Source organism: Dendropsophus ebraccatus, chromosome 9, assembly GCF_027789765.1.
Source record: "Dendropsophus ebraccatus isolate aDenEbr1 chromosome 9, aDenEbr1.pat, whole genome shotgun sequence".
In the NCBI taxonomy this organism is placed as follows: Eukaryota; Metazoa; Chordata; class Amphibia; order Anura; family Hylidae; genus Dendropsophus; species Dendropsophus ebraccatus.
The window spans coordinates 16,510,119-16,525,300 of NC_091462.1; the positions used below are offsets into that span (position 1 = coordinate 16,510,119).

At 40.4% G+C, this 15,182-nt stretch overlaps 1 protein-coding gene across 1 annotated transcript in view; it reads right to left on the minus strand.

Moving 5' to 3' along the window:
• Positions 1 to 15,182, minus strand: part of LRP1B (LDL receptor related protein 1B) — a 631,601-nt gene that overhangs the window by 232,369 nt on the left and 384,050 nt on the right. Inside the window, exon 40 of the mRNA XM_069982660.1 lies at positions 7,028 to 7,217. Coding sequence (XP_069838761.1) covers positions 7,028 to 7,217 — 190 coding nt within the window. The remainder of the gene's footprint in view (positions 1 to 7,027; positions 7,218 to 15,182) is intronic.

Below are 15,182 nucleotides of genomic sequence, written 5' to 3' on the forward strand. Positions count from 1 at the left end.
CTTATTAGGCCATGTTCACACAACGTATGTTTGGTAGAAATCACGGCCCTAGTTGAAATTTGCAACAATGTCCGTGATTTATACAAAACATACCTTGTATGTGCATGAATGGAATCCCAGACGGAACATATAAACATTGTATACGCTCCAGCTGAGATTCTAATCGGCCACACGAAAAACTGACATGTCAGTTACTACTCGATTAGCGGCCGCACGCTCCATTGTGTGCAGCAGTGAATTGGGATGCGGGATAACACTGATGCGCCTGCATCCCAATTCATCAGAAATGAAGATCATCTGGTGTCAAGGTGATCAGATCCCCATTGATCACCTTGTTATCTCCTATCCAATGAAAAGACAACATCTTGATATGAGAATATCCCTTTAAATATATATATCAAATCAACTGGTGCCAGAGAGTGCCAGTGATTTGTAATTTTCTTCTATTAAAAATCTCAAGTCTCAATATCCCAGTACTTATCAGCTGCTATATGTCCTACAGGAAGTGATATTCTTTCCAGTGTGGAAAGCAGGAGAGGTATTCTGTGGGGATTTTCTACTTCTATGGACACTTCCTGACATGGACAGAGGTGGCAGCAGAGAACACTGTGTCAGACTGGAAAGAATCCAACACTTTCTGCAGGACATACAGCAGCTCATAAGTACTGGAAGAATTCTTTTTTTTTTTTTTTTTTTTAAAGTAAATTACAAATCTTTGGCGCTTGCTGGGATCACTTGATTTTAAAGTGACTCTGTACCCACAATTTGACCCCCCCTTCTCTAAACCACTTGTACCTTCAGATAACTGCTTTTAATCCAAGATCTGTCCTGGGGTCCGTTTGGCAGGTGATGCAGTTATTGTCCTAAAAAATTACTTTTAAAATTGCAGCCTACGGGCAAATCTGTGCCCTAACTTTGCACCACCCCCTCCGTCCCTCCTCCCCACCCTCTTCATCATTAGGAATGCCACTGAAACATTTACTTCTGTTTGAACATTGCACAGATGTCTTAATGATCCAGCCCATGTGCCGGGCTGCCACAGGTGGGGAATAGGAGGCAATCTGCCTGGAGCATTCCTAATGATGAGGAGAGCGGGGAGGAGGGACAGAGGGGTGGTGCAAAGTTAGGGCACAGATACTCCCGTGTCTGCATCACCTGCCAAACGGACTGCAGGACAGATCTTGGATTAAAAGCAACTATCTGAAGGTACAAGTGATTTGGGGGGGGGGGGTCAGATTGTGGGTACAGAGTCACTTTAAAGAGAAAAAAATGGTGAACTACTCCTTTAATTCAGAAAGTCTCAATAACATATTTAAAAATTGGTTTTAAAAAAAAATGCCTATTAAGAAAAGTTGTTTTTTTTCTGTTAGTTCTAGCCATTGGGACAGCCACATCATGTTTATAAAGGATAGGCTTCATTATATGCTAGTGACTTCCCTGACTGATCTTCAGGCCCCAGAGGTGCCATTTCCTATAGAATCGCTAGCCTCTGACATATACGTTGATCACTGACAGCTCTATTTTAAAAATTTAGAATTTCGCTTGAATCATTCCTTATTTATGATTTTCTCGCTGGGACATTGCGAGCGGAGTTATTTGCTGGGTCCTCGTGGGTATATAGAGCGCTGCACTGTATGTTGCATAATGAATGACCCTTAAACTTCACATTTGTTTTACTGTCAGGAATAACATTAGACTAAATGAAGAGATGTTTTGCTTGAATGGATTGACATGATTAGTCTTTGACAAACACATGGCTCCTCTGTACATGATAAAAGTGACAACGGATCATTAGGCTTTAAACTAATAGCACAAAAGAGCTGACATGGCGACTGGAAAACCCAAATTGATTCTACATGAATTCCTTGGAGACCTCCCCCGGATATTCATCCTTTTCACAGTTCCTTGTCCCTCGTGGTAATCACATTGACTGTACAATAAATATACACATCTGAGTGCTCTGTATAGAATGAAAGATGATATAGCATGGATATATATGTGTATGGCCGTAACTGGAAACAGAGCAAAGGGCTGTACATATGTAGAGACTGTGAATCCACTAATGGTTGAAAATTCTACTTCAAACTAAATTCCATAAGAAAAAGAATTATAGCAGCAAGAATATTCTTATTCATAGGGAGCAGTATTATAGTAGTTATATTCTTGTATATAGGAGCAGTATTATAGTAGTATATTCTTATATTTAGGAGCAGTATTATAGTAGTTATATTCTTGTATATAGGGGCAGTATTATAGTAGTTATATCCCTGTATATAGGAGCAGTATTATAGTAGTTATATCCCTGTATATAGGAGCAGTATTATAGTAGATATATTCTTGTATATAGGAGCAGTATTATAGTAGTATATTCTTATATTTAGGAGCAGTATTATAGTAGTTATATTCTTGTATATAGGGGCAGTATTATAGTAGTTATATTCTTGTATATAGGAGCAGTATTATAGTAGTTATATCCCTGTATATAGGAGCAGTATTATAGTAATTATATTCTTGTATATAGGAGCAGTATTACAGTAGTTATATTCTTGTATATAGGAGCAGTATTGTAGTAGTTATATTCTTGTATATAGGAGCAGTATTATAGTAGTTATATTCTTGTATATAGGAGCAGTATTGTAGTAGTTATATTCCTGTATATAGGAGCAGTATTATAGTAGTTATATTCTTGTATATAGGAGCAGTATTGTAGTAGTTATATTCCTGTATATAGGAGCAGTATTATAGTAGTTATATTCTTGTATATAGGAGGCAGTATTATAGTAGTTATATTCTTGTATATAGAAGTATTATAGTAGTTATATTCTTGTATATAGGAGCAGTATTATAGTAGTTATATTCTTGTATATAGGAGCAGTATTACAGTAGTTATATTCTTATATATAGGAGCAGTATTATAGTAGTTATATTCTTGTATATAGGAGCAGTATTATAGTAGTTATATTCTTGTATATAGGAGCAGTATTATAGTAGTTATATTCTTGTATATAGGAGCAGTATTATAGTAGTTATATTCTTGTATATAGGAGCAGTATTACAGTAGTTATATTCTTGTATATAGGAGCAGTATTATAGTAGTTATATTCTTGTAAATAGGGAGCAGTATTACAGTAGTTATATTCTTGTATATAGGAGCAGTATTATAGTAGTTATATTCTTGTATATAGGAGCAGTATTATAGTAGTTATATTCCTGTATATAGGAGCAGTATTATAGTAGTTATATTCTTGTATATAGGAACAGTATTATAGTAGTTATATTCTTGTATATAGGAGCAGTATTATAGTAGTTATATTCCTGTATATAGGAGCAGTATTAAAGTAGTTATAATTTTGTATATAGGAGCAGTATTATAGTAGTTATATTCCTGTATATAGGAGCAGTATTAAAGTAGTTATAATTTTGTATATAGGAACAGTATTATAGTAGTTATATTCTTGTATATAGGAGCAGTATTATAGTAGTTATATTCTTGTATATAGGAGCAGTATTATAGTAGTTATATTCTTGTATATAGGAGAAGTATTATAGTAGTTATATTCCTGTATATAGGAGCAGTATTATAGTAGTTATATTCTTGTATATAGGAGCAGTATTATAGTAGTTATATTCCTGTATATAGGAGGCAGTATTATAGTAGTTATATTCTTGTATATAGGAGCAGTATTATAGTAGTTATATTCTTGTATATAGGAGCAGTATTATAGTAGTTATATTCTTGTATATAGGAGCAGTATTATAGTAGCTATGGTAGGTGAGAGGAGTTCAGCCGGCACCAGCTGATATCAACACTTGAATAGAACCGAGGACCGAATCAATGCAGTCAACAATGAATGTAGGTAAACCTTATAAACCAGGGTGCTGGAAACATAGGAGATAAATCGAAATGTGCAATGGAGAAAGAGGAATCCGCACTCACCGGTAAGCAGAGAAAGCAGGTTTATTGATCCATACACCAGAGGCTAAGGCTGGGAGGGGGAAGGTGTTACGCAGGTGTGCTCCTTACAGCAACAATTGTTTCTCGCCTACTCGGCGCTTCGTCTGGCTGTGAGCAACCAGACGAAGCGCCGAGTAGGCGAGAAACAATTGTTGCTGTAAGGAGCACACCTGCGTAACACCTTCCCCCTCCCAGCCTTAGCCTCTGGTGTATGGATCAATAAACCTGCTTTCTCTGCTTACCGGTGAGTGCGGATTCCTCTTTCTCCATTGCACATTATAGTAGCTATATTCTTGTATATAGGAGCAGTATTATAGTAGTTATATTCTTGTATATAGGGTCAGAATTATAGTAGTTATATTCTTGTATATAGGGTCAGAATTATAGTAGTTATATTCCTGTATATAGGAGCAGTATTATAGTAGTTATGCACAAGCCAAAAAGACAGAAATGGCTGCACATCGCACCCATGGCTTACACGAAAGCTTATTCAGCTACATTTAAAACCAACATCAGAAGTTAGTATATAATTTGGCCAAACCATATTGCCTCATGTACCACCTGCAGGTCTTCTGATACACATGAGTCCCTAACCAAACAACATCACTGTGCCGGTCAGCCACCACAATCCCCGCAAAGCATGCGCAAGCAGAGAAGGGGGGCCACGGAATGGCCCTGCAACCCCATTGTCACAGGACCAGACCCTAAAGGGCCCCCCCAGACCCTGCAGGCGCCACCGGCGGAAAAAGTGGACGCCAAGCAACACAAGTGTGAACAAGCTCTTACCTCTCTCCATTCCTCTGCAGGTAGAATGGGAGAATACTAGGAGATCCTCCCCTTATGTACACAGGTGCTTCCTGCTAATTTGGATCACATGGGTCTTACAAAGCACGAGTGCTAGCCACAATGAAAAAAGGGACAGAATACATAAAATATGCACAAGCCAAAAAGACAGAAATGGCTGCACATCCAGACTTGTGCTGTTTGGGGGCGACCTTCTCTGCCCGAGGTGCTGGCCGGGTTCTGGTGTGGTGTTTTTGGGTCTGGTCCTGTGGCATGGGGGTCGCAGGGCCGTCCCATGGCCCCCGTTCCCTGACTGTGCACGCCTGCGGGGTTGGTGGCCACTGACTGGCACGGTGTGGACTTAGTGTAGGGACCCATGTGTATCAGATACCTGCACGATGGTACATGGGGCAGTATGGCTTGATCAATTCATACACAAAATTCTGATGTGTTTTTTATTTAGCCTAGGGGCACTAGTATCAGCCATAGATGTGAGGTGCAGCACTCTTTTTCTTCCCTGAACCGCATTTTGTTTCTCTCTTTTCTCCGTGTTTTGCACTCCTCCTGGTGAGACCCACATGACCGCAATTAGCAGGAGACACCTGAGTGCACATGGTTTTAATCCCTCCTGTCTTTTCCCATTCTGCCTGCAGCAGCTATGGTGAGCGCAATACCTCATCCAGACTTGTGCTGTTTGGGGGCGACCTTCTCCGCCGGCGGTGCTGGCCGGGTTCTGGTGTGGTGTTTTTGGGTCTGGTCCTGTGGCATGGGGGTCGCAGGGCCATCCCATGGCCCCCGTTCCCTGACTGTGCATGCCTGCGGGGTTGGTGGCCACTGACTGGCACGATGTGGACTTAGTGTAGGGACCCATGTGTATCAGATACCTGCACGATGGTACATGGGGCAAAATGGCTTGATCAATTCATACACAAAATTCTGATGTGTTTTTTATTTAGCCTAGGGGCACTAGTATCAGCCATAGGTGTGAGGTGCAGCACTCTTTTTCTTCCCTGAACCGCATTATAGTAGTTATATTCTTGTATATAGGAGCAGTATTATAGTAGTAGTTATATTCTTGTATATAGGAGCAGTATTATAGTAGTTATATTCTTTTATATAACAGCCATATTATAGTAGTTATATTCCTGTATATAGGAGCAGTATTATAGTAGTTATATTCTTGTATATAGGGGGCAGTATTACAGTAGTAATATTCTTTTATATAGCAGCCATATTATAGTAGTTATATTCTTGTATATAGGAGCAATATTATAGAAGTTATATTCTTGTATATAGGAGCAGTATTATAGTAGTATATTGCTGTATATAGGAGCAGTATTATAGTAGTTATATTCTTGTATATAGGGGGCAGTATTATAGTAGTTATATTTTTGTATATAGGAGCAGTATTATAGTAGTTATATTCTTGTATATAGGGGGCAGTAGTATAGTAGTTATATTTTTGTATATAGGGGACAGTATTATAGTAGTTTTATTCTTGTATATAGGGGCAGTATTATAGTAGTTATGCAATACAGGAGAGAAACAAGCACTGCACCTCACACCTATGGCTGCACGCGGTACATGGGGCAGTGTGGCTTGATCAATTCATACACAAAATTCTGATGTTTTTTTATGCAGCCGAGAGGCACTAGTGTCAGCCATAGGTGCGAGGTGCAGTGCTTTTTTTCTCTCCTGTATTGCATTATAGTAGTTATATTCATGTATATAGGTGGTAGTATTATAGTAGTTCTTTTCTTTTATATATGAGGCAGTATTATAGCAGTTATTTTCAGTTCTTGTACAGTAAATCTGTTAATTTTGTTTGGTTACAATAAAGGATCAACTTTTCTTTCCTTTTTCTTTAAACAACTTTAGGTTAAGAAATAAGTGTGGCGAAAACTTTTTCTTTTTCTTTTTTTTTTTTTACATCTACAAACAACTATTCTAACAGTCTGGTACATTTTTATCATTCTTCATGTATTTCAAGCAAACATCTTTCTCGGTCTTGCAGCACATTATACAAGGTCAATTCAAAGTCTGGATACAAGACAGAAGTAGGGAAGAAGGCATAAGGCTTAAGAGGCGTAAATAACCGGCCTTCTTCAACTCCTGGCAGATGTTAATTGGCCAACTGCTATAAATATGCATTCTCCAGGAAAAGGTTAAGTGTAAATATCCTTTAAATGGCTCCTGTATCTGGAGAAACATCTGTTTGCGAAAAGAATCAAGCACTTGAGCTAAAGTTGTAAGACATAAATTACACAAGATCGGAAATCATTTGCATACTTTTGGCATTCATCGAGTGCTAGGACATGGGGGTGGTCATCTTCAGACATGGTGATAACAGCCTGTCTGTTGAAGGCCCCTCTCCGACTCTGGTCCACGGTATGGCGCGTGATGGATGAGGTAGTGGAACTTGTCCAGTAGAGAGTATCCCAGGCTCGGTGATAAGCCAGACCTTCCACAGAGCCCACATCTGTCAAGTAAACACCACAGAAAAAAATTAGATCACCTCGTGCTGTTAAACAACCTTAGGAAGTCTTGTAATATTTTATTCATAATATCTCCATTTAATCTTAATTGTGCCAAAAATCCTAAAAAAAAATTAGCTGCCAAATTGAAAGAGCCAAGAGCAAATTGAATTCATATTTTCATGGTCAGGATTTACAGAAATCAGAAGCTTATTGTCAAGGAAATTTTGGGCTGAAAATTTGTTTTTCTTCACAGATTAGCTCTATTGATAGTCAATATGATCATGACAATGGCCATGCTAAATAGTCAACATTCTACCCACAATAACTATATGGTTAGTATACAACACATTGATTTAAATAACCCCATGCACAAAGTTTTCCTGATCCATGCTAGGTCTTGATTCTGTGGTGCTATTCACACATTTACCCCCCCCCCCCCCAATCCATGGATTCTACTGGAATATGGATGCACCACAGAGCCATAGTTGTGAATTTAGCAAAACCACTATGGTTAAGTGCAGGAGGCTTAATAGAGTAGCTTTCCAGTTAGTAACCCACCTGAATAAAGAATATACTGTGCACTACAAGATCCCTGGCACAGTCATTAGAATTTTTTAAGCAAGGCCCTGATACATAAAGAGCTTCATAGGAATTGCTGCATTTAGATTCAAATAAATTCCACAATATAGCAATGTACTGTAGGTATTCACATTGGTATTCAAAAAGGTATTCACATTGATTGAGGCCGAGAGAAAGTAACACAATTGACCCTCCTTCCTTTCTCATGGCATGACACATTCAGTTGTGCAGCTGCATCTCCCTCCTCTTACTTACCCTCTCATAGAATGACACAGGCACAAAGGAAGACATATAGTTCTGCAGCTGCATTTCCCTCCTCTCACATTTCCCCTCTCATAGCATGACACAGGCACGAAGGAATACATTCAGTTCTGCAGCTGCATCTTCCTCCTCTCATTTCCCCTCTCATATCATGACAAGGGCACAAAGGAAGACATTGAGTTCTGCAGCTGCATCTCCCTCCTATCACTTCCCCTCTAATGGTATGACACAGGCACTAGGGAAGGCATTCATTGGGGTAACTGCATCTCCCACCTCTCCCTTCCTTTCTCATAGCGTGACACAGCAACTAAGGAAAACATTCCATTCTGCAGCAGCATCTCCCCCCCCCCCCCCCCTTACAGTCTAGAATAAAACTGGAAATATTGTTTTAAAAAACATTTTTTTTCTAGCTGGTGGAACGTTGGATACACCACTTTCTCCAAATCCATAATATTGTGTAGTGTAACACGTATTTTACAGAATTTTTACTGAAAATGATGATGCTACGTCCATTATAGCTGAGTTCTTCGTACCTTAGAGTCGTTTATACCTTGGCATCCCTTTTAAAGCTATTTTCTTGCATTAACACAAACAGATGTTTAATTTACTATATCCTGCCAGGATTTTAATAGCATCCGCTCGGCTTTGCTTCAGATACAAGTGTAACCGTTCCTGACGGAAGGTATCAGGTTCCCGGATATTATTACCGTAAAGGAGAACATTTCTCGAAAGGTCTTTCTGTCTTTTTTTTTTTTTTTTGCAACTAAAACACTTGACATTTATTAATATAATGACACGGGAGGGCAGGACTTAACACAAATTTGTTATCTTAGCACTTATTCTGAAAGCACATCCACAAAGTGAGTGACCTTCATTTCAACAGTTCATAGCTGTGTGAGAAAGTCCAGGACCTGAATGTATCGGTAAAGTACAGATTCATTATTCCTGACACTTCCTAAACCTTTCTTACAAAATGACTTTGACAGATTCTCAACCGCTGATACTTTCATGCCAAGTCAGCAAGAAGCCACTTGTACCACCACGGAGATGAAACAGATGTTACTTTATCTTATGGATGATGTATATCCTTTCATACTGTAATTCCAGTGAAAACTACCGCGTGCGTTCTGTTTTCTCAACTTAAAATAATCGAAAGAATTTCAAAAACATTGTCCTTTATTATAAGCACTGACAATTTATTAAACACATAGAGCTGTCTATTATAATCATTTATTTCCCACCCCATCCCCATACTATATCACATGTTCACTTCTTCTCATGGTAATACAGGATCTACGCAGAATATAAATGTGCAATGGACAGAGGAAAGTTTTTTTTTTTCCTTTCGTTAGCTGAAAGATTTTCTTGTAACTTCGATCATTTATATTATGTCCTATCAATCCTCAAGTAGTTTGGGCAATTTGGTACCATCAATGAGGTCTCAAATGGCCACTATGGAGGCCAGTAGAAGTGACCTCCACCTTCCTTGGGGTATGTTTACACAACATGAGAGACCGGCTGTTCCATGACCCGGCCGGGTCACAGAACGGCCGGTCTCTTAAAAGATCAGTATGATCCGGATGATCTTTGCACCGCAGAGTTCTGATGTGGGCGCATCCGTGTGCGCCCACATTAGAACTATTCCTTGCACACTATGGAGCGTACGGCTAGAGCCGCTCGCTTCATAGTGTGTACTGACAGAGTTTTCTGCGGCCGCTATTCAATGAATAGTGGCCGCAGAAAACTGACATGTCAGTTTTCTGGGGCCGGATGGAGTAGTGTATACTATGTGTATAATGTGTATACGCTCCGGCCAGGATTCCATAGGCAGCAACGGCGTGTATGTTTTTGTATAAAACACGGCTGTGGTTGCAATCGGCAACAACGGCGGTAGTTATGCGAAAACATACATAGTGTGAACGTAGCCTAAAAATGTAAGAAATTGACCCTTAGGGACAAGTGGATGGAGAATATTTGCAATTTCTTTTTTAACCTCTTAGCAATTTGTGTTTTTTTTTCATTTATCTTGTATAGAGAGTCAAAAAAGGGTCCTACTAAAGAGGTTATTCTGCTGAGCAACAGGAATTACTATAGGACTTCTGAAAAAAGCCATAGTGAGTGAGTAGAGCAGTAGCCAAGGATGCTTACCATTGCTCCATTTATTCAGAGGAACTTGTGATCTATGGGGATCCCTGCAGCCAGGCCCCGTCAATCAGCACAGGCACTAGGAATAGGCAGGACTTTAAAAAAAAAGCTTTAACTGTGATTGGCTGGCTAAACTACGTCACCTCCTGAATATACGAATAGGTGATTTCAGATTTGTCTCACTTGCTGGTTTGAGCTAGAGAGGGACAGACTGTATACCAGGGAGAATTAGCTTTTAGGTGAAGTTAGGTAGGAAGGGACCCCCATAAGTCCTCGTTAACCTGACATCGTTCACCATATTACAGAGAACTATAGTTGCTAGTTACGATCGTTATTGCGAGCGTAACTACGATCTTTTACTCCATCTAATCCCAGCAAAACAATGAACAACGTGCAATTACACCGAACGAGTAGTGAACAAATGTGGAACTTGAGCAAACGAATGTGGAATTACAGCGAACGATTAGCGAACAATTAGCGGACGATAAGCAAACAATAGTTAGTGAACGATAATCGTCCCATGTAATAGGGTCCTTGGGTAGGAAGGTACTCCCAAAAGTTAGATGCTCCCAGGCGTGCTTCCCCTGGTGTCCCAGATGCATTCCAGAGGTTTTGGCATCACATCTCACGTGTCATTGTGGACGTGGGGACCTCCAAGCTGTCGAATATTCATTTTAAAGTCTCGAGTATTTTTCTCCAATAGACTATAATGGGATCCGATATTCGATCGAATATATGAATATCGGGGGCTATTCAAATCAAATTTCAAATTTTCGAATATTTGACTATTCGCTTATCTCTAGTGCTGAGCAAACTTGCCGAACTGGGTAAGGCTTCCATACAGTATGTAGCCTTTATTGTAGGTATACATATCTCTGATTTGAAGGAGAACCTGATGGAAGTGCATGGAGAGCATATAGCCTCGCTCATGTACAGGGCTCTGCCGTCCGCATTAGCCCTTGGTGTAATTAGAACGTTTCTGACAAATTCCTGGTATAATAGAACGCCAAATTAATAAACCCTGTGTATTCACCTCCTGTGACATCTCTGGTTCTATCAGTAATGGAGACTAGACCAGCTGATTAAATATCTACACAACACAAGACAATATCTTATGATTTACACAGGCGACGGAAGAGTGATCACATCATTACACTGCCAAATACCATCTATCACTTTTACTGGATTTAACGAAGATGGATTACATCCTAAAGGAGAGATGCAAGCTATAAATATATTCATTCTGATCTTCATCTGACTTTCCCCTAGAATAGACATGCAACAAATCAATAATTGAGGAACATACACTTTTGATCTTTTGTTATAAATGATTTTAGTAAAAGAAATCCGTTTGGTATAATGACAAAAGAGAAAATGTTAGTAGGAGATGAAACGGCTGTACACAGCGGCGTACAACAAAGACGTTTCTGCAACAGAAGACTAAAGTTTGTAACAAAAAAAAAAGTTTTGAAAAACTTTTCATAAGGATTACGAGGTGCTTAAAGGGCTGGCTACCTCCAACTGTGAACTTTCCTTTAGATGTCAATTTTGCAGTAACTACCTAATCCTGACATGTTAAAAAACCCTCAGTAGGCTGCAGTTCCCATAACAACCACTGGGTGCTCACAAATGCACACACAGGAGAATTTCTCAATATGTGCCCAAAACTACCCGGTTTGCACAAAAATTTGCACCTTTTTCCTAAAGAACGTCCCTTTAACATGTCTGTGATAAACATATATCTATCCTAAGATAATAAGAAGGGAAATATTAAAAGGGCAGACAACATTGACCAGGGGGTCTTTTTCTGTCGACAATCTTCTACGTTACTATGTTTGTATCTATGCGCTCTTCACTGATTGGCTGGCAGAATGGAGCTTGAACTTGAACTCAAACTCGAATGCTAACTTGAACAAACCGTAAAATGTTCGGTTAGGTTCGAGTTTGAGAAAATCACCATGTTCAACTAGAACTTAACTATTCTCGAATGGTTTGATCGACACTAGTCATGACCCGGGTCTCAGCTCAGACTAGGAAGAGGCTGGGGGACCAGAAACCAGAGTGGAGGACAGCTGACCCCAGCGCTGGAGCCGGGGAAGTAGGTGCATGTTGTTATGTTTATCCACCTCCTCCTCCTCCACCCCAGACTTCTGCTTTAAGGGTATGTTCACACTGAGCAAATGTGGTGGAAATCCGCAGCGGCTGTCTCAGTGTGACACTGCTTCTCTATGGGAGGGCTCACGTGCCTCTTCTCCAGCCGCTTTCAGCTCAAAGAACTGACATGTCTTCTTCCCAACACCCCCAAACCCTTTATAAGGCATTGCAAGTGTCTATCACAAGACAGAATTCAAAAATATAGTTCAAGTCTCTCACTGGGTGGAAAAACTGTTTAAATGTCCCCATACACTTGAGCTTACTAAAATTGTTGCCACTGGTGGTGGATTCAGATGTCAGTATAAGGTTATGTGGGCCTCTCGAGTCTTCACCAACAGATGATGCTGAACCTTTATGTGTCTGGGGAGGATGGGAGAAACCACCGTCATTTAGTCAAACTAAGGTTTATGAGGGGAGACACTGAGGTCTTTTGAGTCCTTTGATATTATGTCATGATATTGTGGTGGGAGGCTGTCAGAAATTCTCAGGTGAGTTTTTTTTTTTTCTTGAAATCATATAGATTTTCTAATTTACTTCTAATTTAAAATCTCAAGTCTTCGAGTACTTATCAGCTGCAGTCTGTCCTGCAGGAAGTGGTGTATTCTTTCCAGTCTTACACAGTGCTCTCTGCTGCCACCTCTGTCCATGTCAGGAACTGTCCAGAGCAGCAGCAAATCCCCATAGAAAATCTCTCCTGCTCTGGACAGTTCCTGACATGAACAGAGGTGGCAGCAGAGAGCACTGTGTCAAACTGGGAAGTATACACCACATCCTGCAGGACATAAAACAGCTAAAAAGTACTGGAAAGCTGCATTATTTACAGTTGACCTCCAGTACTAAACACAACCTGTGGAAGAATCAGCCATGCTTTTCTGATCCTGGAAAACCCCTTGAACTGGACACCCTCTACAAAATAGTTTTCACCCTGCTGAGGTGAGTCGCACATTAAAAGCAAAGGCAGAGTCCAGCTGTCGCAGCATCTGATGGTACTTTACAAGTAATAAGAGCAGCACTATCATTCCGCCCACTCCGTACATTATGTCTTTCCACTGTACACATTCAGAGAGGCCTTCACCTTCTTGGAGAGATGTGACCCTCTCAGACACTGAGAAGATAACATCCTCCCTTGCATATTATGAGTCAGTATTGACTTTTTAGGTACCTCGGCCACAAATCACGGCTCACCTTATTGCAGGCTGGAGTGTATTGTCATGCGACAAAGAATTAATTAAAGCTTTGATGGGACAATTAGTGTTAAGTACATATTGTAAAGGCTTCTTCTTTCATGTTTTATAGCTTTTAAGATGGGCGACTGCAGAGTCCCTGTCATCAATTACAATAACATTACGGCATTCTTAGCTGACACAGCAATCTCCTCTCCTCTCATTGGGTTATTCTAGCGAGTGAAAAATCATTCCGACAAGTTTAATTGTAAAAACTGAAGGAGAAGGAGAAGAAGCAAAGACATCTGGATAACAATGGGGAATGAAGCCTGCCATACCTCATCCTGACGGTACGTACACATCTTCATTAGGAGCCCTTACTGATTATATGGTCGAAGGGAGAAGTAGAGGTTTGGATGTATGGAAACCCAATTATAAAGGGGAAAAATTAAAGTTTATGCACACTGGATAAAGAAAGCCCAAAACTATAATAGACTATGAACAATAGGCTCCATAGCAAAACCAGTCCACCGGAACCCATGAGTAGTAGATTCAGAATATAAAAAGCTTTGGTTCTTCCTCTTTATAAACAGGGACATGAGCGCTGTGATGTCAGAGTTCAGGAATAATGAAATGGTGATGTCACAAGACAAGTAGGATATATGAATTGTGTTAGCGATAGTTGACCCAGTGATGTCACATTACAAAGATAATAAATACAGTGATGTCACAGTACAGGGATAATACACAGTGATGTCACTGTATAGGGATAATATAAAAACATGATGCACACAGTGATGTCACAGTACAAAGATAATAAACACAGTGATGTCACAGGACACAGATAATAAAAACAGTGATGTCACAGTACAAAGATAATAAAAACAGTGATGTCACAGTACAAAGATAATAAACACAATGATCTCCCTCTATAGGGATCTTATAAAAAAAAAAGGGATGCACACAGTGATGTCACATTACGAAGATAATAAGCACAGTGATGTCACTGTATAGGGATGATATATAAAAGTGGAGCACCCAGTGGCGTCACGGTACAAGGATAATAAACACAGTGATGACACAGTACAGGGATGATATATAAAGTGATGCACAGAGTGATGTCAAAAGAGAAGAAGAATAAAAACAGGTATGTCAGCATACATGCATTGATGTTACTGTGTGTAATGACTGGAGTCGTGGATCAACTGAACCGCCGCTAACTATGGTGTAAGCCGCACCTGGGAGCAGAGTATAAGGGGTGTCTGGCCTTCACCAGAACTGACCGTAAGGTGGGTTGGATTTTCTGTGGCAGATGACCCCCAGGTCGCTACCCCTGGCTTGGTTTGCTAGCGGAGGCGGGTGAGGTGCAGCTGGAGACACAAAGGCAGAAACAGAGCAGGACTGATGGTTGGTACCAAGGTAGAAGTCAAGGGCTGGAATCGTGGGTAGGAACCTCAGCCTCTAATTAAGGATGCACTGCCCCTTTAAATCTGAAACACCAGAGACATGCAGAGCAAGAGCGGGGGCAGGTGAGGCGCCCGGGAGGGTTAAAGTGACGGTGGTGCTGGGCAACTGCATGTGGGCTCGAACGTCTGCCGAGCACAGCTGCCGGGGAGAGCGGGTGCTGCCGTGGCCCGGGGCACTTTGCAAGCATGATGTATAAAA